This window comes from Fistularia commersonii, chromosome 18 (genome assembly GCF_037954325.1).
Source record: "Fistularia commersonii isolate RoL2024-O1a breed Wild chromosome 18, RoL_Fcom_v1.0, whole genome shotgun sequence".
Classification (NCBI taxonomy): Eukaryota; Metazoa; Chordata; class Actinopteri; order Syngnathiformes; family Fistulariidae; genus Fistularia; species Fistularia commersonii.
In genome coordinates, this window is record NC_141301.1 from 4106100 (window position 1) to 4130764 (window position 24665).

At 44.0% G+C, this 24665-nt stretch overlaps 2 protein-coding genes across 2 annotated transcripts in view; both read right to left on the reverse strand.

Moving 5' to 3' along the window:
- Positions 1 to 20625, reverse strand: part of nbeab (neurobeachin b) — a 141054-nt gene extending 120429 nt beyond the window's left edge. The window contains exons 1-6 of the mRNA XM_086164077.1: positions 20418 to 20625; positions 18597 to 18715; positions 18217 to 18324; positions 16100 to 16268; positions 13563 to 14004; positions 766 to 926 (exon numbers count right to left, since the gene is read on the reverse strand). Coding sequence (XP_086020203.1) covers positions 766 to 926; positions 13563 to 14004; positions 16100 to 16268; positions 18217 to 18324; positions 18597 to 18715; positions 20418 to 20607 — 1189 coding nt within the window. The 5' untranslated portion in view covers positions 20608 to 20625. The remainder of the gene's footprint in view (positions 1 to 765; positions 927 to 13562; positions 14005 to 16099; positions 16269 to 18216; positions 18325 to 18596; positions 18716 to 20417) is intronic.
- A 335-nt stretch (positions 20626 to 20960) lies between these two features.
- LOC147224207 (neurobeachin-like) overlaps positions 20961 to 24665 on the reverse strand; it is a 34308-nt gene continuing 30603 nt past the window's right edge. The window contains exons 9-12 of the mRNA XM_086164953.1: positions 24469 to 24661; positions 22306 to 23280; positions 21241 to 21461; positions 20961 to 21162 (exon numbers count right to left, since the gene is read on the reverse strand). Coding sequence (XP_086021079.1) covers positions 20961 to 21162; positions 21241 to 21461; positions 22306 to 23280; positions 24469 to 24661 — 1591 coding nt within the window. The remainder of the gene's footprint in view (positions 21163 to 21240; positions 21462 to 22305; positions 23281 to 24468; positions 24662 to 24665) is intronic.

A 24665-nucleotide genomic window follows, 5' to 3' on the forward strand; every position in this document is an offset into this window, starting at 1 on the left:
TCTATGGATAGAAAAAATATATATATATTTTTTTTTTTCCAACTTATTGCACCTCAATCTTTGCATTAAAGTCAAAGCGAGATGTTTTTCGGGACGTTAATTCGAGAAGTAGCCGGACGGTTGAGGATAACGGGATTCTGTCCGCGTCCTTGTGAGATGGTGAACCCCTGGGGGGCGGCGTTGGAGGGAGTGAGATCATGGGATCTGGGTGGAAGCCTTGGGGTTTCAGGTGAAAGTGCATTTTACTCACGAACATCGCCGGCGTTCCAGCAGTGGGACTCGGAAAAGAAGCAGTTTTTTTTTTTTCCCCCCTAAACGTTGGACATTAAGGAGGTGTTCGGAGCTCTCCTAACGGCTTCTTGGAGCTAAGTGGTTCATTTCAGACGCTCGAACCGCAAGATCCGAGAGGTCGGGACCGGCGGGGGGGAAACCGAAACACAAACCATTTGGTTAAGCGCCTTTTAAAGGGATTAAATTTTTTTACATCTCGGTTAAATTTCAAAGGGCATTGTCCGATATGGTCACGGCAGACTCCCGGTGGCTAAAAGGGAACGAGGCATACCGACCGGAAGGTAAAGGGGGCCATCTGGTGGCGATAAGGAATCCCTGCACTGGCGTCCATGATCACATGACCCAGCAGAGGAGAAACCCTTTTGTTTTGTATTCTTGGAACGTCAAGAAAAATAAAAACTACCTCAAATTGAAGGGTGTAAATTGCCATTGTGGCCCGCTTTAAAATCAAGCTGGGTGATTATCTGTGCATACCCATGGTGTTGATCGTGCTTTTGGGGGTCACGGAAGCGGCGGCGAAGACGTTGGGGGCGCCGCTGCCGGCCGGCGGCCCTGCAGAGGCGCCGCCGCAGCCTCCTATGGTGTTAACCGCCAGGTTTCCCAGGGAAGTCTTCTTCACGGGCACCACCACACTCCTGCGGAAAAACACGCACGACATATTGAAAATGGGATCGGTAGCCGTCCGATGAGCAGGCGGATTCTTTCCAAAACACCTCTATTTTACAATATTCAACAAACTCATGTAAGAAGCTTTAATAGTTTTTGTAACACTTTGTTTACTTGAGACGGCAAAAAAATTGCATTGTCTTACAGTTCAAGTGCCCAATCATGTCACGTGTACATTTCAGAAATGATTATCCTTGACTATAAATAAACCCCCAAATTTAAAAAAAAAATGAAAAAAAAGACTTAAATTTTACTTATTTCATTTTCAGAAGTTTACAAACCAAAACCAAATAAAATTGCATTTATCGAATAGTTCAAGTGCCTTATTATGTCACATGTGTACGTTTCAGAAATGATTATCCTTGACTATAAATAACCCCACAAATTTGAAAAAAAGGATTAAAATTTTACTTATTTAATTTTCAGAAGTTTACAAACCACAACTACTGCAAGATCGAGTAATATTACAAAAAAATTGCATTTGTCTAACAGTTCAAGTGCCTAATCATGTCACATGTGTACATTTAAGAAATTATTATCCTTGACTATAAATCCCCCCCCCCCATTTGAAAAAAATGAAAAAAAGGATTAAAATTTTAGTTATTTTACTTTCAGAAGTTTACAAACCAAAACCACTGCAACATTAAGTAATATTACAAAAAAAAAAAAAAAAAAGAAAATCACATTTTGCAGTGGCATGCACTATCAGGCAGATACAACTATTGGCACATGATTGGCTCTTCCAGCCGTAGCCTCGCGTTCTGCTTGGCTGAATCTGAATCCGACCAATCGTCCGTCAGGAGAGGCTCCGCACGCATCGGCGCGAATGTTTGTTTTCATCGCTTGGCTTCCAACAGACGGAACCCCGGCTCATCGGGCACCGTATTAGCCACCTCCGTGGGTCAAAGTACGACGAGGCTCGGAAAGCGGTTCGGGACCGAGTCGAGTGTGAAAATAAATAAACAAAAATCCCGTGAGCGTCACGTGCTCCTGAAACGGAAAATTTCATTTCACCGTCGGTTAATGTAAATAAAAGCTTGCAGTGACTCGAGCGTGAACCTCGGAACCCGGCGGGGGGGGGGGCTTATGTGAGACCAGGAAGGCGTAGACGCAAGACCGACCCAACTCGGACCTCTTTTTGGTTGCAACGATAGGCGGAGGGTGAAAGCAGATACGAGGGCTCCCTGAGAGGAAGAGAGAAGGCAGGCTTTGTACTTATCAGGTCTGCACTTGGCCTTTAGGTCTGTAAGGGTGCCAGATAATGTCTAACCGAATCTCCTGCAGTTACTCCGGGGGGTGACACAGGCCAGGCCTCTGTTCTGCCTTGAGCCGAGTCTGCTGTCAGCTGAAGCAAATCCCCAGAAATCCCCTCTCTCCGGATAAACAAAACAGATTTGTCCTATTTTACGTCGCAAGTAGAGAGGCAAATTAAAGGGGAGGGGAGAAGAAAAGAAGAAGAGACTTTTCTCTAATATATAAGTGAAAGATGTGATCGTGCTCTAGCTTGCTCAGCTGGATTTTTGTATGAGTAGGAAAAAAGAAAGTAAAAAAGAAAGTTGGTGGCTGGTGTTTTCATCACCAAGGATACTGACGTGGCTACTTTTTTTTTTTATAGGGAAAACAGACCCAGTTGAGATTCATGGAAAAGCAAGGGCAAGATATTGCGGTTTTATAATAAGGACCGCCCAATTACATCTTGCGGACCTGTTTGAATTTAGAAATAAAAAGACAAAACCCGTCCAGTAAACACTTTCAGGCCTTGTAAATAAAATATGCCTTCACTCGTAACATGATAATAAATAATAAATGTATCAAATAGGGAGTTTGAAGAGCGTGCCCCCCCTCCCCGAATACAGGGTTCATTCAGGGGTCTTGGAGAAAAGGGTCCAACTGATAGCTTAGCCAGGGATTCAGGAGGAGCAGAGTGGTTTTCGTCCTTGGTCCTGGGACAGTGGACCGGGTCTACGGTCCCAGCAGGGTCCTGGAAGGTGCAGTCAGTCTACATGTGCCTTGTAGACTTGGAGAAGGCATTTGACCCTGTCCCTGTTGGCGAGGCCCCGGGAGTATAGGCTTCCGGACCCCCTTAAATGGGCCATTCAGTCCGAAGACAACCGGTATCGGAGCTTGGAGACAATCTGATTCGTCCCGGATTCTGCCATGGTACCCTTTGTGGACAGTTTGCAGGAGCAGCCAGGGTTTTGAAGAGATCCCTTTTGGTGGCCTCAGAATAGGATTTTACCGATGATGCGACCGTGTTACCTTCATCCAACCGTGATCTCCTAGGGCAGAACGTGCACTCCTCAGTTGGGAAAATGTTGAGCGCCCACTACAAATTTGGGATGAGATCCTGCTCCAAATGGAGGAGTCCAAGTACCTCTGAGTCTTCTTCACAAGTGAAGACAGAATGGAACAGGAGATAAATAGGCTACATTCCCACCCTCACCTAGGGTCACGAGCTGTTGGTAGGGGCCGAAAGAACCCTTACGGACAAAGGTGGGCGAAATAAGTTTTCCCAGCAGGGTTCTCCCTTAGAGCGAGAAGCTCTGTCATCCAGGAGGGGCTCGAGAGTAGAGCTGCTGCTGCTCCTCTATATCGAGAGGAACCAAACGAGGTGGTCATCTGGTCAGGTTGTCCACTGGATGGATCACACCAGTCTCAGTCCACAACACGCAGCATCCAGTCATGACGACGAGCCGATTCAAGCGATGGGGACGCCCGAGACTGCAGCGAATATTTTCTCCACATCGATGATTCAATTAAGGAGTGTTGGAGAGAATTTTGAGCTGTTTCTTAATTGCTCTCAGAAACAGATGGGGGACTTGTCATCCTAATCCCCATTCCTGGGAGTAACTTCTCATCAGCTTAGAGAGTGTCTGGTGCGGGAGACCGTAACCAAGGACGACAATATTGTGCAGGGTAATGTCGCTGCGTAAAACTTCAGTCTGGAAGACGAGGGTCCTATTTTCTGTGTCTGAAAGAGTATTTGCAATGATCTGTAAGATAAGTCACGCGGCCGAGTGAGATTCCCATCATCACGACGGTGCACGTGTGAAGAAAAGCGCTGTCACCGCAGCTTAACTCTAGGAATGAGCGATATTTCAGGATCACTTTCTCCTGTAATGATTCGTCCTGAAGTGCGAAAAACGACATCGCCCTCGTCGGCGGTCGCTGTCAACGCTCCCTGCACCGACAGACATTTTGGTGTTAGACACTTTTCTGCCGCCACAAAAACAGAAAATGGGAGGAAATCCTCTGAAAGAATGACCTGTCATACATCCAGCAAGAGATAGAGAGACTTGTATGCTTTCCCTTTGTTTGTCATATATCTTTACCAGTGAAGAGGGAAAACAACAAACATGATTTTTGCTATATTTGTTTGCTGAACCAGGTTTTCAACCCGACAAGATTGAAGACTTTGTTTTCCAAGGTTGACCTTGTCCAGAAAGCAATGGAACACATGGACACTAAGACACTTCTTCTTGTTCTGCTTTTCCTTTCCGCTGTTCCCTTCAGGGGTCGCCACATCGCCACAGCCGAATATCTAACCCTCTCCTCTGCATTCTATTCTCTCAACCCAAATAACTTTGTGTCCTCTTTCACTTTGTCTATAAATCTTGTCTTTGGTCTTCTTCTGTCCATGCCCAAAGCGTCTAATTCTGACTGTGGAGGATCTTAGTCATCTAGGTCATGGCGAATTCTTGTTGAAATCCTCTTGTCGCGGCAACTGGACTTGAATTTCGTCTCGTGGAGACGTTTCACCCCCCCCACGAGAGGCCTCTTCGCTTCTAACGGAGAGTTTCCGTTTAGGGTTAGACTCAGAGGAACCGATGGAGCCTTTCGGATGAGGGGAAAAAGGGTTTCAAGTGAAGAAACTCAACTCCAGCTGCCAGAACAAGAAGATATCAACAAGAAATCATCTCATTCTGACTTTATCTCCAGAACATCTCCTTCCTGATCCTATCCATGCTCCACATCTGCCACGGTCTCTAAACCGGATAGAATCCCTGGTCTCTCTCCCCTTCTACATCTTTCCTTTCATTCTGGCTGATACTCTTATCACACATCACTCCTGACGCTTTTCTCCACATGTTCCAACCATCTTGCACATGTTTCTCCTCTTCTCCACACTCTCTCCGTTGCTCTGGTCTGTTGACCCTCGGTACTTGAAATCCTCCAGCTTCTTTATCTCCAGTCCCTGTAGCCTCACCGTTCCACTCGGGTTCCTCTCATTTACACTCATGTATTCTGTCTTGCCGTGGAAAAACTTTATTCCGCTCCTTTCCGGGTCATACCACCACCTCTATTTGTTCTTCCGCCTGCTTCCTGCTCTCAAGACAGATCGCAACGTCATCTTAGAACATCACAGTGCATTCCCAGAGACGTGCAGTCAGTAGAGGCAGGTGAGGCCGGGCCTCACCTGGCATCATGGAAAGAAAAAAATGTAAAATGAAAAAAATAAATTGAATGGTTCCATTTAGTCAGTGATTTCTACTATAAAGTTATTTATTTTTAGTCGTTTTTTTTTCAAAATCGCTGAAAAAAAAAATCACATTTAGCGTTCAAATATGAAGAAGAGATGTGTGGTGACACGGCAGCCAGAGGAGCCCACTATGGATTGCGCAATAACTGCGCTGCCATGCTATGCGGCTGAGACCGTATTGCTGTCTCTGTGGATGTCACTACTAAAATTTTCAAACACTTCAAGCACTGATATATGAACTAAATTTCCCTGCTTTAGCTGATGTGTATAATTTTTTTCGTCAACAACTTTAACCTGTTTCTCGTGCCGAGTGATCGTAATGCGGCAGCGAAGACACTCTAAGTGAGGCACGCAGTGACGGTGCCTCATGGTAGGGGGCACCGGTGATCCCAGGGATCCTTTTTACTACTCGGTTAAAGAAAAATAGTTTCCAACAGCAAGCTACTGTAAACAGTTAGCAAGTCAAGTGCAGCCATCCAGTTATTTTTTTCCTCTTGCTTGGCTTTATTTCCAAAATGGAGAATTACATAGCTAAACTGAAAGAATTTTCTAAACTGGACTTTCAGTCAAACCAGGAGATAATAAGTAAGGGAAGACCGACGGCGGCGCTAACGGATTTGCCTCAGACCTCTAGACGGAAGACTCGGTCTTTGCAAACGGAGTGGTACACTGGAAAAAGGCTGGCTGTGTGGATGTCCAGTAAGAAAGCGCCTTTTCTACTTTTCCTGCATTCTTTTCTCAACTTCTGACAATGTCTGGAGTCAAATGGGATATTTTGGCCTGAAGAATCTGCAAAGAAGGCGAATCAAACATGAGCGGTCAGCAACTCACATCCAAAGTCAAATCACGCTAAAAACATTCGGGATGTCCAGGATAGATTTAGCTTTGAATGAACAGCAAAGACTCAACATCAAGCATCCACAATGCTCAGGTAAAGGAAAACCGCTCAGCAACACATGGACTTCATTTATAATTTTTAATGTGCTTTTTCCATGCTAGTTTGTTTATGTGAAGCATGGTGATATGATATTTTAAACAAAACACGTTAACTGCGGCTAATAAAATGGTGAATAAGCTACTCCGTAGGGTTCATATGTTTGTAAATCTGACTGATGACGTCAGTGCCTCACCAGACATGAACCTCACCGCACGTCACCATGCATTCCTGTCTCACATCATCTGTCAGCCTGTCCGTCACCATAGCAAACAAGGAGGGGCTCCGAGCCGATCCCTGATGCACACCCACCTCCAGCTAGAACTCCTCTTTCACATCTATGGCACAAAAAAAAAAAAAAAAACTCCTTCCATCCATTAATGACCGTTTATCCAGCGCTTTGGGTCGTGGGGAAGCTGGAAACTATCCCAGCTGTCATTTGGCGAGAGGCGGCGTTTACCCGCGTCGATGGCAGGGGCCACATATAGTGACAAACAACCATTTACGCATCTGGGTAATTTATTCCGATTGATTCAAATGAACCTCCATTATGTTTTTGGACTGTGGTAGGAAACCGGAGAAGCCGCAGACACGGCGGACAAAAAAAGCGTAAAATAAAAACCCTGTCCAGTGATCCATAATGTGAATTGAAGAATCGAAATGTCAAGTCTTGCCGAAGGAAAGTCCAAGGAAAAGGGGACAGCGGATTGAACTGACGCGAGCGAAGAACTCGGAGGAGCATCGGAGAATGAGACCGGCGCGGCAAATGGCAGAAAAAAAAACTGCAAGCTTACGAAAACCCGGGCGAAGAGTTGGTGCAAATCGGCAGCAGAGCGACCGGCAGCTGGGCAGCGGTCAGGGATTGAGAGATTAACCAATCACGGGAGTTCATTGGGGAGCGCAAAGCACTTTCTGACAACATAACCTTTAAATCCGCAGATACCAGACCTGGTCGCTGATTAGTGTTGCCCTTTCACACTCGTAGCAGGAGAGTTCTCTGCTAAACAAACCGCCGTCCTGACATGATCTCACTCCCGACAGTCCGGGATTTCATTTTTTTCCAAGTTTTGGTGTCATCGTTGCGCTAAATTAAGATTCTACTGTAACAGTTGTATTATTTTTATCCCGTCCCCTCATAACCGTTAACATTGGCTGTGAATCCCTTGGCTTGAAGAGATACTGTTCAGACTCTAAACAGGGCAATTGGTTGGTAAAAGGATTTTTTGATGTCTGATGCGTCTTGGTCTGACTTATTTCAAGGCTGAAAGGAGATATTTTAAAGTTTGCAGTGTATTTTATAAGATGGGCTGTGGAGAACTGTGCCGATATCACCGCGCAGGCCGGCGAAATGAGGAGGATGCAACGGCTAACAGTCGGCGGCTCGCAGCGGGAAAACCAGCGTGGAGGAAGCGTAATAGCGGGGATCTGCGATCGGAAAGCCGGCGAGCGGGTCGGCGAAACCTTTCGCTCGGCAGGCAAAAGTCTGGGAGCCCAGCGGGGCGGCGGGGATGAAGCACAGCGGGGATGTGAGCGGGGCAGGTGGGCACCGGCGGATGTCTCACAGAGGGAGTTCAGAGAGACGCATGGAGATCTGAGCCTGATTTAAAAATCAAATTTGCTGAGGGAAAGCGATAAAACTCGGAACACAAACAACTACGGCGATGTTGATGATGAGACCAGCGTGCGGCTTCATTCTAGGAATGTTTACAGTCACACTTGTGAACCAGATTAATTAGTGCACCAGATAAGCCACTGCTACGTTGCATGCATTAAAATATGTGGTAAATGGACTCCGTTTATATAGTTCTTTCTTTCCTTGGGGTTTTTTAAGCTAGAACGCTGGTTCTAGAGTGCTAGATCACGTACACGCCAGCACAGCGACGCCGGTGGAGCCGGCATGGGAGGCAGCTGACGGGAGAAACTTTGGCAGAACCGGGAAATGAACCGCCAGCCTTCTGATTTGAGGGACGCCAACAGGGCCACAACTACTCCCTATACACAGACACACACACACACACATTTTTGGTATATATATATATATATATATACACTGCTCAAAAAAACAAAGGGAACACTTAAAAAACACATCCTAGATCTAAATGAATGAAATATTCTTATGAAATATTTTGCTCTTTACACAGTTGAATGTGCTGACAACAAAATCACACAAAAATGATCAATGGAAATCAATTGTATCAACCCATGGAGGTCTGGATTAGGAATCACACTCAAAATTAAAGTGTAAAAACAAACTCCAGGCTGATCCAGCTTTGATGTAATGTCCTTAAAACAAGTCAAAAGGAATCTGTGTTGCTTCCTGAGTGGACACTATGATTTCACAGAAGTGTGATTGACTTGGAGTTACATTGTGTTGTTCAAGTGTTCCCTTTATTTTTTTGAGTAGTAGAAATATATATATATATATATATATATATATACACACACACACGTATCATCATGTTTACCAATATCGTATTTTTTGTGTACTTTTACTGTGTGTGTATGCCTACATACATGTGCGTATGTATGTATATGAACATGTCTACAAATTCATGTATACACATATGCACACACACATATGTATGCATGTGTGTATGCTTTTCTATGATACATACATGTGTGTATGTATGAATATACACATGTGTATATATTTTTGTGTACACATATGTTTGCATATGTGTTATACATATACACAGACACACACACAAACACATTTTGGTATATATATATATAGGATAAGCAGCACAATAGATGGATATATGTATATATTCACACACACACACATATATAAAGATACACACATATATATATTTACACCCTCGTTTCATGATGTTTACCTATTATTGTATTTTTCTGTGTATTTTTATTTGTTTGTATGCCTACACATATATGAGTATGTATGTATATCTACATGTGTACATATTTATGTATATTCACATGCACACACACATGTGTATGCATGTGGATGGATGTATATACATGGATGGATGTACATACAGTATATATATTCACACACACACACACACACACACACACACACATACACACACACATATATGTACACATAGGTTTGCATGTGTGTGTGCATATGTGTACACACACACACACACACACACACACACAGTATATCCATACACATACACATTTATACATCATTGTGAACTTCTTTTGACAACTACCTGACAGCATGAGGAGCAAGGGTGGAGTTTTATTTTTTTGTTTTTATTTAGCAGATTAAATCAATCACGCGGTGACTTTATCGCAGATAAAGGGTGGGCTCGGGAGGGGGGTTTGAAAGCTCGCTGAAATATTCATATCTCCAGAGGTGCAGCTCCCTTCTGAAGAAATCTGATGACAAGCATCATTTATTTAGCGGATCTTTGCATCGCTTTTTTTTCCCCTCGAATATCAACGTCCGATTCCAAAACATCGCTGATATGTTTTGATTGTAAGAGCTGGTTGAGGCCTTCCGAATTCGGACGGAATTTCCCCGCCGGGTGCCAGCCCCTTCTCTGTTGGCGGCGAGGACGTTACATTAGATCTACAGGATGCTGATAAAACATGAACCTCTGCTCATGAATAACCCATCAGCCGAGCGCACATGAATCATGTATAGATTATCCAGCGCATATTTTATTAATAGGATTGTCTTAATTGAGTTGCAGAGAATACAGGCGAGGATTAATCTTGGGATGAATATTAATGAGGCCGGCAGCTGCGGGAGACGGCGGCGGTGTAAAAGCACGGACGGAGAAATGTTTCCTTTATAGATCCACGAGACAGAATCTCGTCTAATAGCACTTTATTTAAGAGTGCGAGGTCTGAGAGAGAGGGGTGGGGTGGGACGCTCGCTCCGTTTGCAAATTAAATTAAAAGTAATTATTATGTCGTGGGGGGGGAGGAGGAGGGGGGACATATACATGATCATAAATATTTGTTCATTCGTTATTTATACAGCTTATCGTGCACTCGGGGTCCCGGCAGCGCTGGAGCCGATCCCAGCTGTCGGGCGAGAGACGGGGAACTCCCTGAACTGAACATACAGTGCATATCTGGGCATTTTATGGCCCATTTTGCTTTTTTTTTTTTTTTTTTTTAATATTTTCGTTGAATATTTTGAGAAGTTTTTTTAATCAAAATTGAACTTCGAATTTTTTCCCCTTTTTTTTAATTTAGTATGGGTGATTATGTACAAAATAATGCCGGTACATTTATGTCAGCGGTTGGAAAACCCATATATGGCTCTTCTGGTGACAGCAATTTTGAGTAAAAAAAAAAAAAAAATCAGTTTGGAACTGATTTTAAAATACTTGTGATATTTCTTCATAATACCATGTCATTTTAAAGTAAACAGAAATTAGTTTTGAAGATAAATTTCACGGGTCACCCGTCGGTCGGGGCTTCTGAACACGTCCGGGTCATTGTAAAGGTGAAGAAATTGATTTTATTAAATAGCCAACTAGTTTATACGCTTCAACCGTTATAATGGAAAAGATGGCGAAAGAAAAAAAAAAAGGTTGATTACAGTGCATTCCAGAGGATTTTGCATTTGGATATGCAGTACGTTTTATATAAAAATTGCATTGATGAAACGGTTGAATATAAAGCGGCACTTTGAACAAATCCATGCGGCACCAGAGGTCGCACAAAAAGTAAGACATATTTAATTGATTATACCTTAAAAATACTATATGGCTCTCGATTGAGTATATTTACAAATATTCTGCTTTTATGGCTCTCCCAGTCAAAAACTTTCCTGACCCCTGATTAATGTAATTAATGATTTTAAAGTTGATATAAAATGCGGAAAAATGTAAATATTTCAATTGCACTTTTCATTTTGTTCAGTTTACATGATACCTACTCGGCAGGTGCATAAAAATCAAATAAGAAATAATTGCCCACTCCTGATATACAGACAAAAAGCCACTCTGTCATGCAAATACCACATAAATAATATTTTTACTTTCTCCTCATGAAGAGACATACAACCATTCACGATTTCATTTATATGACGACCATTCACGTCATACGGACAATATTTCATCCTCTCATTCACACGTCATATAGAGAAAATCAAGTGGGCTATTTAGGGTCTCCAGTTTGGCTTCCTGCTTGTTTTTGGAGAACCTGGAGGGACGGGGGAAACATGCAAACTCCAGACCGGACGCCCCGAACACTTCCACGCCGACCCACTTCGACCCCCTACGCCGCTTCTCCTCTTCTTTTCTTTTCTTTTTTTTTTTTTTTTGACGTTGTCACTCCCAATCGAACGCCACACTGACAGACAAATGAGAGGCTGTCCACGGCTGGCAGCTCATTTCGCTGTCAGGTGGCAAACAATTAGACACGGAAAATTGAGGCCAGAGGAGGAGGAGGAGGGGGTGGTGACATGAAGCGCCTGAGACAAAGTTGTACGCCCGGCGTGGACGGTTTGTGTGAAAGCATTTCAAAAATAATACACTTCGCCAGCAGAGGCTCATTTCAGGCTGCCATTTCCTATTACGGGTGTGAGCGGTGAGGGCGGCGGGGGCGGAGGGGACGCCGAGCGAGGTTGCCTCTGTTTAATCTGTCATCAACACCCCGAAGACCCCCGTGCCCTCGGCTCTCGACTCTCCTCCTCCCCACCTTTTCTTGTATTTGAATCACCTCCGGCCGGCTCGGAGGCGGCGCGTATAGGTTGGGGAGAGGGGTGCGTTCCCATTGTTCCCCATGACTGACAGTGCCTTCTCTCTACGGGGGGGGTGGGGGGGGGGCTGGGCAGTGATTACCCCGACAAACACACACACACACACACACACACACACAAGATGCAAACAGAGGAGATCCTCTGGCTCGCCTTCCCTAAATTACTTTCAGACGGAAATAAAGCGATTTTCATAATTTACACGCAAACACGTTCCGGAAAAAAAAAAAAAAAAAAACAACATATCAGATCCAGGGGAGAGATGAATCTCGAAAAATCCCTGCAGGAGCAGCAGAGGTGCAGACTTCAAAATCCAGACAGATTACTGGGCATGAATGTAAATGAGGCCCGGCACCGTCGACGTGTTTCAGTGATATTTTCAACCCTGTCATCACTCCAGGGGGACGAGGACAATACAGATGGCCTGAAAGGAATAACTTTCAACTTATAAAGCATTTTTAATGCAATGGATGAATGATATAAACCCAGAAGATTAATCTCAGTGGTCTGTGCTCACTTGAGTTATACCAGAACACACCAAACACACACACACACACACACACACACACACACACTTTAATGCAGTCATTTGCAAGCTATTCAAGCAATGCAATGAACCTTCAGATAAGTGATGTGCATTTTCAGTTCAAGATTGAATCATTTCTATTGTACTCTTATGCCTTTAACTTTAACTACATGTCATGGGCTGAAGATTTATCCATTCATTTATTTTATTTTTTTTTATTACTTTTTTTTTTTTGTCAGTGCTTTTATTGTATTTATTTTTATTTCATTTGATTTGATTTGATCCGTATCTTATTTTATTGGACAAAAACAAACAAAAAAAAACTCAAATACAGGATACGGAAATTGTGAATATAGGAAAATTATCCAACACAGGGGTCCCAAAACTTTTTCCTGCGAGGGCCAAATAACTTTTCCCTTGTAAGAAAAAGTGTGATGATCGCAGAGGTGTCTAAACATAAACATTGATTGTTTTCCAGAAAGCCACACATAACCATAAATTAAGCCTTTCTGGGATCTTGACAGGGAAAAAAAAATAAAAATCAGAAAATACATATTTGTCTCATCTCTTGAAAGATGAGACAAACAGCCTTTTCTTTGAATTTAACAAAAAAAAATAATTGTTTGTCCACTTCAGGTTAAATACCCTGCATTCTGAATCTATTTTTCCCTTACCTAATCCTTTCGCCATTATTCCATGTTATATGACAGGGGTGTGTCCAGGATTATTGTTTTTTTTTTTTTTTTGAGGGAGGTGTTTCAAATAGAAGGTTACGTTCGATGCATATACAAGTCACGATGACGTGGCCAGAATGAAAAAAAACAAATCATAATGCATCTCTGGTATTGTTCAGGGGCCGAGCAAAATGTAGAGGCGGGCCGTCTCCGGCCCCCGGGCCGTAGTTTGGCGACCACCGCTCTAACATATTGACGTCATAGCACTTTCGACCGACGGCGTCCGACCAATGACGCGTCCTCACCTGTCGAAGGAGTGAAACTGCACGGGCGCGGCGGCCTGGGCCTGGGCCTTGAGTGCAGGATCCGGGTAGGACACGGTCTCCAGCCCAGCCTCCATGGCCTCCACCGGGGCCGCCACCAGGCTCTTCAGAATCTCCTTGACATTGATGCCCTTGTTGGGCTGGCTAATGCTAATGATGGAGGAGGGTAATTTTAGCACCTCTACCCCGGGTGACTCCGACGACAGGCTCTCTCGGGACTTCTTCACCTCTGAGGACAGCGTAGACAAGAGTTCGCTCACGGGGTCCGACCCCCCCGCCGTGTGGTCCGGGTCGGCGCCATTGACGACGCCGATGACCTGCTCCTCTCCGATACCGGAGTCACTATGGGGAAGGGGGTCTTCCGCGTGGAGCTCGTCCGCCGACGCGGGTCGGTCCTTCGAGGCGTCGAAGGTTACCGGTGTTTCTGGGGAAGACGCACGAGAAAACGAGAGGTGACTTCACCGTGAAACCACAAGTGTTTATCAAAACAACCGACTGATTACTTCCTGGATCGGACAAGGCGAAACCACTCGAGTCGACGCCATTCAATAAAGTAGCTTCGATAAAAGTGATATTTCTCTTGCTCGTGAAATACTATTGAGGTAGCACTTCTATGTGTGTTATTTTACTTTTCATCCTACAGTGGGCAATTTATTTTTGTGCAGTAGTGGTTCATTAAGGATTTAAACCTTGCATTTCTCAGGTTCAGCCTTTTTATTGATTTCATTTTTTTTTAATTTATTTTTCCAGGAATCTACATTAGCCTCCATGATATCGGGCATAATGTCGTTGCACTTTTGGAAAAGCAAGACCACTTTAGATGGTTTTAGTTTTGAAAAATTAATTATAAGATAACATAATCATTTTTTTTTAAATAGGGAATAAAAATTAAATAATAATGATATGTCTTTGGCGGGTCTATGAGGTCAGCAGGGCCTGATTTATTATGAATGTAGTCCTGCTCTATCACTAATAATATTGACTGTAATTATAATAATTTGACAGCAATTACAGTCAATACATAATATGATATTTGTATTATTATGTTTGAATTCATATGAAATATGACCGCCCATGTTTGTGTTTTTATTTAACAAACTACTGGACAATAAGGAGAATGCATTGCCCCCATGTTTTAGGTCACAGTAAAACATCAAATGGATTGTTATTTGTTATAAATCCATGATTCATGTATTTCATGTCGATTGTGTTCAAAATAGTCTGAATAAGTATGTTAATGTTCTGATATGAGCGAACATAAAAAGTTTTATAATTCTCACGTCCCACCGCAGCATCTTCCTTTCTCTAGTTCTCTGCTGAGATCATCTCCGCTATTTCCAAAAATGCTAATAAAACGCGATTCCCCTTTTTTCCTTTTTTTCTTTTTTTTTTTTTTTACACCCCGCCTGGAGCATCAGCGGATGTACCTTCTCAAAACCAAAACTGAAAAGAACCGCCGCCACTTTGCGAATCACGGGAACTGATCTGAAATCCGTAAAATCTTCCATCAAGAAAAAAAAAAAAAAAAAAGAAAAAAAAAAAACTCAGTGATTAAAAAGACCGCCTTGACCCGGCCTGAGGGTCCGCTCTCGTCGATAACCCGCAGAGATTCCCGTCGAGTCTCACCGCAGTTCACTCTGACCCTGCGATTACCTAGATTCAAGGCCAGCAATATTAATATTCATCATCACATGCCTCCTAATGAGGTCAGCGGGGCCTGATTTAGCCCGAAAGTTGTCTGTTTCCCGGTCCATCACAGACAATCGTCTGCCACATGCCGTCTGGAAAATTCCCCCAATTTCTGGTGAAATTTATGAAGGCGGCAGTGTTTCCCTTTTTTTTTTTTCCCCCTCCCAGCAACCTCTATGATCCCATTCTCCTCTGGTGGATTGCTTGCCTAATGGGCACTGACAGATAGTGCTGAAAATAGCAAGCCGGCTCCTCTTGCCCCAAAAACCCACAATAGTTGGCCTGCATGCCGACGCTGTTTTTTTTATTTTATTTCTCAACTTCTCGCCGCCCGTCGTCTTTTTCATTTTCCGGCGAGGTCCTTGAAGCACTTCATATTGCAGTTTTATATCTCTTTTTGCATTTCCATCCTCCTCCTACTCTTCCTTACTCCCTTACTTCCTTACTTTTATCATTTTGCCCTTTGTCTGAGCCAAAGTTAGCGAAGTACGCCAACTCATGAATGCCGTCGTAAAAAGGTTGGCCCCGGCGGCAGATGTTACACAAAACCTTCGTCGGCACCCGGCGATATTCTTTGGTGAGATTAATTGGGTGATTTATGACTCCGGGATATATTAACTTTAATTTTAGATGGTTATGGCTATTGGAGTCCATAATTATCTCCCTCCCCATTTTCTGGTCGCTTCCACGTTTAATTGTGTGCGGCGCAATTAGTCGAGCTCATGAATAAATCACAGGTGAGGAGGCGGAAGGCGAGCGGGTTTTTCCGGGCTCTTCTAACCGGTATTTAGGATATCAGACAAGAGGCGAGCGCGGCTGTCGAAAAAAACCTGTGCTGGTCGGCGAGTTGATCTCCCGACGCATGGTGCGGCACGATGGATACGTTATCCTGCCCGTCTCCTGCTGAGGCTCCAGGATGTCGCGGTACTTGGAAACCATGAGGACAGAGATGAAGTACACCACCGCCAGAGCCATGAACTGGGCCTGCTTGCTGTCGTCCTGCCGGAAATAGTAATGGAATTGTGTTGGCGCTTTCATTTCGGGGGAGAAAAGTCACACAGTGTTGCTTGACTCGCACGACAAATGCAAGTTTCACCAATTCGGAGACACGGCAATGGATCTAGCATACCTCGCCTGCACAACCAAAACCGGAAGAGATGGGCTGTCCAACTCCTCAATTCCCAGTTCATGCTCTATTTATCATATAAATACAGAGCAATTTCTTACCAACAATTTGCACAACTTTGTAATTTATTTATAAATACATGTACGCATATATGTAAATTACATAAATTATATAATTATATTTTATTCATATTATACTATAAACAAATTCTTGTATTATACATATATGCGTGTAATTTAATTATATATATGCATATCATTATTAAAATTATCAATATACATATTGTTAATATAAATAATATATGTATTATTAATATACATAATATAGGTATATAATAAGGATACAATATCTCTAAATTGTATCCCTATTACATATCTATATATTATGTATATAACATGGATATAATATATCTATATTATATACATATATTATGTATATGAATAATATTTATATTATATACTATATTATATTTATTTTATATACATATATATATATATATATATATATATATATATGTTTATATAAACCTATACTTTATTTATACTTATATATATGTATAAAATTAGCTATTTCTCTCTTTTCTTTTTTTTTTTTTTTCATCTTACTCTTGATGTAAACAACTTTGGTGCTGTTACCCCATGTGCCCCCCAATTGCCCCTCGGGGACAAATAAAGTTTTTCTGATTCTGATGTCAGTTAATGAGCTTCCATGGATCCATCTTCCAGAGAAGCCAAAAGCTGGGTCTTGACCAGCGGTCTGGAACCTATGGCTCATGAGCCGTATATGGCTCTTCCGGTGACGGCATATGGCTCCCAGACAATTTTGAGTTGAAACAAAAAAAAAACCAGTTTGGAACTGATTTTAAAATACTTGTGACATTTCTTCATAATACTGTCATCTTAAAGTAAACAGAAATTAGATTTGAAGATAAATTTCACGGTTCACCCGTCGGCTTCCGAGCACATCCGGGTCATTGTAAAGGGGAAGAAATCAATTTTATCAGATAGCCAACTAATAGCCAACTAGTTTATCCTTGCAACAGAAAAAACGGCAAAAAGAAAAAAAAAGACAACGATTACCATGCATTCCAGGCTGCGTGGAATAAGGAATTTGCATTTGGATCTGCGGTACGTCTAATATGCATTGGTAAAATTGCATCGATGAAACGGTCAAATATAAAGCGACACTTCGAACAAATCCATGCAGCACCAGAAGTCACATTAAAAGTAATATATATTTAATTTATGATACTTTAAAAATAATATATGGCTATAATGAAATATATTTAGAAATATTTGTCTTTTATGGCTCTCCAAGTCCAAAAGGTTCCCGACCTCTGGCTCTCATTTCGCCAGTTCCCAATGGATGTGGGGTGATCAACTGCAGCCCACCGTTATTTCTTTTATGAGAACCAAAGCTATTATTGTATCACATCAGCTATTAGCATGTAGCTGTCAGCACTGTTGTTATTATTAGGATGACATCATTTCAGCTTTCACGCCCACCCTGTCTGTATCTCACTCTTGTTTTCTGTCATTCTGTCCAGTCGAGGCAGAAGGCCGCCTGCATCGGGCTCAGATCCGTCCGATGTTCCAGCATCGGTAAAAAAAAAATAAAAAATTTTCCCCTCCCCGCTGTCGCCAAGCACTCGCTGGTGGGGGAATTCCGCGGTATCTGGAAATCATTTTTAAATGTGTGTGGTCCAGACCTGCTCTGCATGGAAAAGTGGCGCCATATAAACAAAAAAAAAAAAAAATCTGGATTTTAATGTTTTTTCCTCCCGCAGACAGGAGTGTGCTCGCACTTTCCGCTAGCGCTTACCACGTCACGGAAGACCACCGCACGCAGACGATTGATGTCCACATCCTGCAGCAGGTGATCGGGGTCCTTGATGGGAGACAGGTTACTGGGTAGAACTTCGAAAACCGGCTAAAGCGGGGAGACAACGCCAGATTACATGCTCCACCAAAGCTCTTTAGCACAGTTTTACTGCGTGCAGAGTTTTGTATAAAATTAAAAGATTCAACAGTTTGAAAACAGGCGACATTAGTAGTTAACAACATCAATATCGAATGCAGACAGTGGTAGTACTGCACAGCTAAGATACAAAATGAGAAGTATGACTAAGCGATAAACAACCCTGACTAAAATGTATTAAATTATGTTTTTTTTGAAATGCATATCCGTGGGATGTTTTTTACCTTGTTGGAACTTAGAGCATTTTGCAGCATTTCCTGGGTCTTGTTGTTTGGAGCGAAAGAATTGTTCCCTCTGTCTCTCTGCCGGCACTCCAGACAGTTCCTCACAGCCACGCAGCACACTGCAACACACACACACACATAGACGGCATAAGAATACTCTTCTTTTTCTGAGATGAACATATATTTAATATCGATAATATGCACGGTCTCTTTAAAAAACGATTGGGTATCTGATGTTTCAGGGCGGAAAATGAGAGTAAAATTAGCAGCCAGACCGATTTCACGCAGGAGCCGGTGACGGTACATTGAACACGTGCAGCTGGGACGGGGAAGCCGTGGGGCGATTTTTCCTGCAGCTGTAAACTTTGCAGGCGCAAACACAGATCATGTTAGCGCCTCAAAGCTAGAAGGCCCTTTGCTTCGGCTTCCTCCAACTATCCAAATGACATCAAATGGGTTCCACCTTATAATATTATCAAGGGGCGCAACTTTTGCAATGATGACTAAGGGGACTATTATATCGGAAAAATAACCGGTGACAAGACAAGTTACAATTTGTCATAATTTACATTTGTTTTGTCAAAATCGCAAAACGAGTAACCAATGGGCAGAGAGATAAATGAAAAAAATGTTCCCTCAAGTTACATAACCTACAAGGAAATGACATCATCCTCATGTGCCATCCAACAACCAGCCGCGATAGATGAAAATCCACCAAGTAGCAACCATATTTTTATTTTAGCATTTATATATATTTGAAAGCTTTATGAGCCTCCCCAGACTCTTATTAACCTTTCCCATACTTTTATAAAAACTCCCTAAATAATTCACACAAACACAGCACTGCAGAGTCACACTACCAACCACCACAATGACGCTACCATTGCTGAGCCAATCGGAGCCCAGGATACAGCTCACCATGCTCCGATTGGTCATCGCCCCAAAACATGCTTATTATGCAATTAAAATGAACGAAATAATATATATATAAAAATACATTTATACCACGTATCCGTGATATAAAATCACCGGCGATATTTCATGGCGACTACTATAGATGGAAGTGATGCCCTTCCTTGGGTCGAGTAGGTTTAAGCCCTCCTGCAACCCATAGGGAATGTATTGACGTGCCTGTTTTTTGGAAAAAAATAAAATAAAAAAAAAATACCCCAAAAAGAAGCGGTTCCCCACAGAGCAGCACTGCACGCTGATTGGACATTTCAACTGTCGTAACAATGACAGAATATATAAAAAAAAATTTAAAAAATCCCACCTTCCCTTTTCTGCGCTTTGGCGGCACATCGTCCAGATCAGGTTCCTTATATGCACAGATGTGTGAATGACAGGGTGAATTGTCTTGAAATGACGTGAATGACAAGGTGAATTGTTGTTTTTCTTTTTTTTTGTGTCTTTGCGATCGACTGGCGACCTCTCGGAAGTGCAAACCCGAGCGCAGGATAAGCGGAACAGTTTGTCGACAAACATTTGAAACGAGGATTCAATCAAACAAGGTATTCCATATTTTTATAATTACGCAGAATCTTTGCTATGCACAATCAGGCACACACACACCACCTATGAGACACGCCCATGTGAACCAATGAGGAAGGCCAATATTTGCAAAGACTACCTGATTGCACTTTCAATTTTCTTTCTGTTTTTCTATGACTTCAAATTACCAGCAGCACACGCTGAGTATACAGTGAGAGGAGGGCGCTCAAATTAATTACCTCCGCGGATCAAACAGGGGATTTTAAGGGATTAGCGGAGCTATCGCAACGAGCGAAGACGCTTCTGTCACGAAAAAAAACGCGATCTTACCGAGTCGGAGGCACTGACGCATCAGCCCGCCGCAGGACATGTTCTTCTCAGCCTCAATCTCGCTGAAGTTGAGGGAACTGGAGAACACCAGCACGTCCACCATGACCATGAGGCGCGACAGAAATGTGACGGCCGTCTCGCAGGACATGCCTTGCGTCGTTTCGATTTTCTGCAGCTCCACCTTGTACATCAAAAGCGAGCAAAAAAAAAAAAATTAATGATCGTCTCTGAGTCATCGCCGATGAAAGTTCTTATTTAACACCAACTAAAAATGAATGAAATATGATATCTACATATCCAAAATCATTTATATTCAGAATTAATGCAATGCTTACCTTCGAAGTCTAGACATATGGAAAAGGCAGAGGAAAAAAAAAAAAGAAAGGGCAAAATTAATAGCTTTTTCACTTTCAAAGGGAAATATTGTAAAAAAAAAAAAAAAACAAAAAAAAACTGAAGGTTAAAAATAAATATTAAATTCCAAAATGATCGCGGTTGTCCGAGCCGGACCGCGCGGAGGTGAAGCACCCATCGGATGATCCACTAGATGGCAATACTCCCCTTCGGTGGAAGGCAAGGAGGCGCACTCACGGAGGGAGAGGTGGCCGCCGAGAGCAGGGGCAGGATCCCTCCGCAAGCGATGATGATGTTGTCCACCATTTGTGAGATGAGGTGGATGGTGTTGTGGACGAAGACGATGTTCTCGTTGCTGTTGACGAAGTCCATGACGGATTTCGTGGAGTGGCTGCGGAGTAAATCGGGGAAAAGGGGGTGTTAGAGTACTTCAAAAATGAACACGCAAGGCCCGAGCCGAGGTCCAGACCTCCTCCAGACGTGGACGTCGCTCTCCAACGCGAACAGCAGATCCGTGAGGAGTCTCTGGTGCATGGGTGACCATTTGAACTCCGGGATGCGGAACATGGTGGTGCGCGGGCCGGGGCTGAACTGGCGTCTCTGCTCGTCCGTCACGGACGCCCCCCTGAAGCCGAAGTCGACGGGGAGGTCCCTCTCGGAGGGAGCGGCCGGCCGGCCACCGTGGAGGCTCTGGTTGGAGATCAATTAGTGAAAAAAAGCAGTAAATAAATCAGAAATGGCTTTTTCCAATCCCTTTCTCTTCGTATTTATAGCAAAAGCCGCGCACCGCGGGAGAGGGAGAGAGAGATCAGCCTCATAGAGCTGTTAAGGTGCAGTCATGCTACTCAAAATGTATGATGAAATGCCAGATTGAATGCCGTACTCAGATAACCTCTCCTGGCAGTTAAGGGCAAAAAAAAAAAAAAAAAAAAAAAAAAAAAATGCCATAAGCCGAATGCTGAGCAATAAATATGCGATGATTGAGTCTCGGCAGGAAAGCTGTACGAAAAGCACGGGAATATCGAAAATGAGGATTCCGCTGTGTGTGTGTGTGTGTGTGTGTGTGTGTGTTCTGAGGGTCATGCATTAGTGACCCCCTGGGTCAGAAAGGCTGACCCCCTGAAAAAGCAGGACAGCCTGTGTGTGGGATGTGGTGTTGCAGGATGGTAAATTTAGATGTTGCAGAGTAATTCTTTGTCTATCGCAACCCTTCCTGCAGAAAGGGTCGGTTCGCCTCTTTCAGCGAATTTTTTTTCGTTGGGCGATGGCCGGCGGGTCGCCCCCTCCCCTTCGAGGCGCGGCAAAGATCCCGATCCGTACCTTAATCTAGAACCGTGCACTAAAGGCCAACATCGTGACAATCCGATCCCTTTGTGCCTAATTACTGCTTCGTTTCACCGTTCATCTCCCAAATTGTTTTTTTTTTTTTTTTTCACATCCAAAAGATTGTGCCAGGTGCAGTGAAACAAGTGAATTTTTTTTTTATTTTTTTTTTTATTAAGTGTATTTTATTTTTCACGACCGTCAGTCTCACCTGCGTCGTGGCTGTCGTGAGGATTTTCCTTATCTCTTTATCTTTCCCCTCCTCTGGTCGTTCTGGATCCGGGTCGGCGCCGGAACCGCCGGGCTTGTGACCGGAGAGATCCCCTTTAGGCGGCGCTGCCGTTCTGCCCGGGGCGACCTCCGGGCTACGCGGGGAAGGCTCAGCCTCGGGCGCGAAGCTAATACCCCCCAAATCTGCCCGCTCAAATTCGCTCTTTCCCAAGATGCCGGGTAAGGAGGCGAGCTCAGAGCTGCCAGTCATGTGGGCTAGAAGGCCCAGTTCATCACCGACGCTGTTGCGGGCTGAAGGCTCGGGGGTCGACAGCACCAGAAACCCGCCGGGCCCCAAGTCGGGTAATAACTTGCCCTCGGCGCTGCCTTCCACCTTCCCGAACAAGAAGCCGCCGCTGTCAGAAATTCCGTCCTTGTCGTCGTCGAGTGTTATCAGAGGGGAGGCGACCCGATCCCCCGTGCCGCCTTTCGGCAGCAACCCGCCGTTGACGTTATTGCTGAGTTTCTCCGCGGTGCCGTCGTACATTTTTCCCAACAAAGAGTCCACCTCCATCAGCGCTCCGTTCTCAGACACCCCGAGGGTTTCGGCGGATAATTCCATATCCTCCAGCTTAACCTCGGTAGCCTCTACCTTTTCGGCCTTTATGTCCACCAGGAGGTCGTGCACTTCGACTCGGACGCCGTCCACCGCCCCGAGGTGCTCCTCCAGCCCCTTCCCCTCGCTCAGCAAGTTGCGCGGGTCGGCGCTCTCGTAGTCAGTCTCGCTCTCGGGAGTCTGGGAGTTATCGTCCACTTCCCTGTTCTCGATCGCGCCCTTAATGCCGGCGGCCTGAGCGGAGAGGCCGGAAATTGTGCTGACCAAACCCTTCTTGCCTTTCTTTATATTTTCCTCCTCCTGACGCTGGTACTCTTCATACATCTTGGCCAAGTACTCCTTGTGTGCCTCGTAAGTCACCTAGAAGAAAAATAATTGGATTTTAAAAACAATGTCAGCCACATTGCATGCGGAGCAGAACAGATTTCTCTCTACGCTCCTGCGCTGAACGGGAAGGGTCAGCGCCGTCTCGGGGTCTTTCGGGGGTACAGGGAGCCCTCCTCAAGACCTTCTAAGACACCCTGGTGGCATCAGCTAGCATTTTATGGAGCTTTCAGCCGGCACGTCAGTAGCTTATAGGAAGAGGCAGGGCATACCGGCAAGGAAAGCCGGCTGGACTCGGCTGAGAGAAGGGACTGATAGCCTGGTGGACAACCTGTCCCACCCACTGCAGGGCATCATCTCAGCACTGGCTGCACAGCTCCTTTGGCGACAAACTGAAAAATCTGAAATGTCTGAAGGAGCGGTATCGCAATTGGTTCCTCGTGGACGGTTCTGCAACTTATATGTGCAATATTGGCATCTCGAGTATGTCCAGTGACTTATGAGCACTCCATGCTTACACGGTAAATATAAAATCCACTTTGTATATTTTCTGGCTGATACAGAGTTTTATATTGCATTTTTATAACCACCATAGTCAATATGTTTGCCCATTCATAGTTGTAAAAACGTAAATTCACAGATGGGGGTACTTTTTCTGCACATTAGAGTCAATACCGTGCACATTCGTGGATGGTAACTGTTTATCTGTGTGCTCAGTCACAGTTGTCAATGTACAGACTCAGAATGGAATTTTATTTTTGCATACTAATGTATACCCAAAGCTCTTTAGTGTCTCTTCCGTCCTCCCTGTCCTTGCTGCAGTTAACATTCATAATATCTGCACTGCGGGACTAAAAAGGACAATCTTGATCAACAATGGCAGAATTAGGAGTTGTGGCTCTGACCGACCGGTCCTGGTTCGATTCCGTCAAGGGGCTTTTCTGTGCTGATTTTGGGAACCCTGCTTAAGTTCCTTTCAGGTTCTCCAGTATCACAGTCCAAAAACCAGCGGGAGGTTTATTGGAGACCACGAGGTTCGTTGGAGACCCTAAATCATGCAGATGGGAGAATGAGTCGTTTGTCTCTAAACTCAACCCGATGATCGATTGGCAACCGGTTCGGGATGCACCCCAACTTTCGCCCAATGACAACGGAGATAGGCTCCAGCATACGCAATGCAAGACAAGCAATATCAACAACGAATGAATGAAGGATTCTCTTTACCTTGGAGTGTGCAATGGAGAGCGTGTCCACCCAGACGCGCCAGCCGCCCCACTCGTACTTGATGGCGTGGTAGAGAAGAATACGAAAGATGTTGTACACCATCTCGGTGACTTTTTGCTCATCAGAATTTTTAGGGTTGATGTATCCCAGAGAAAACATCCAGTCCTGCCACACCGAGCACTGGAGCAGACATCTGC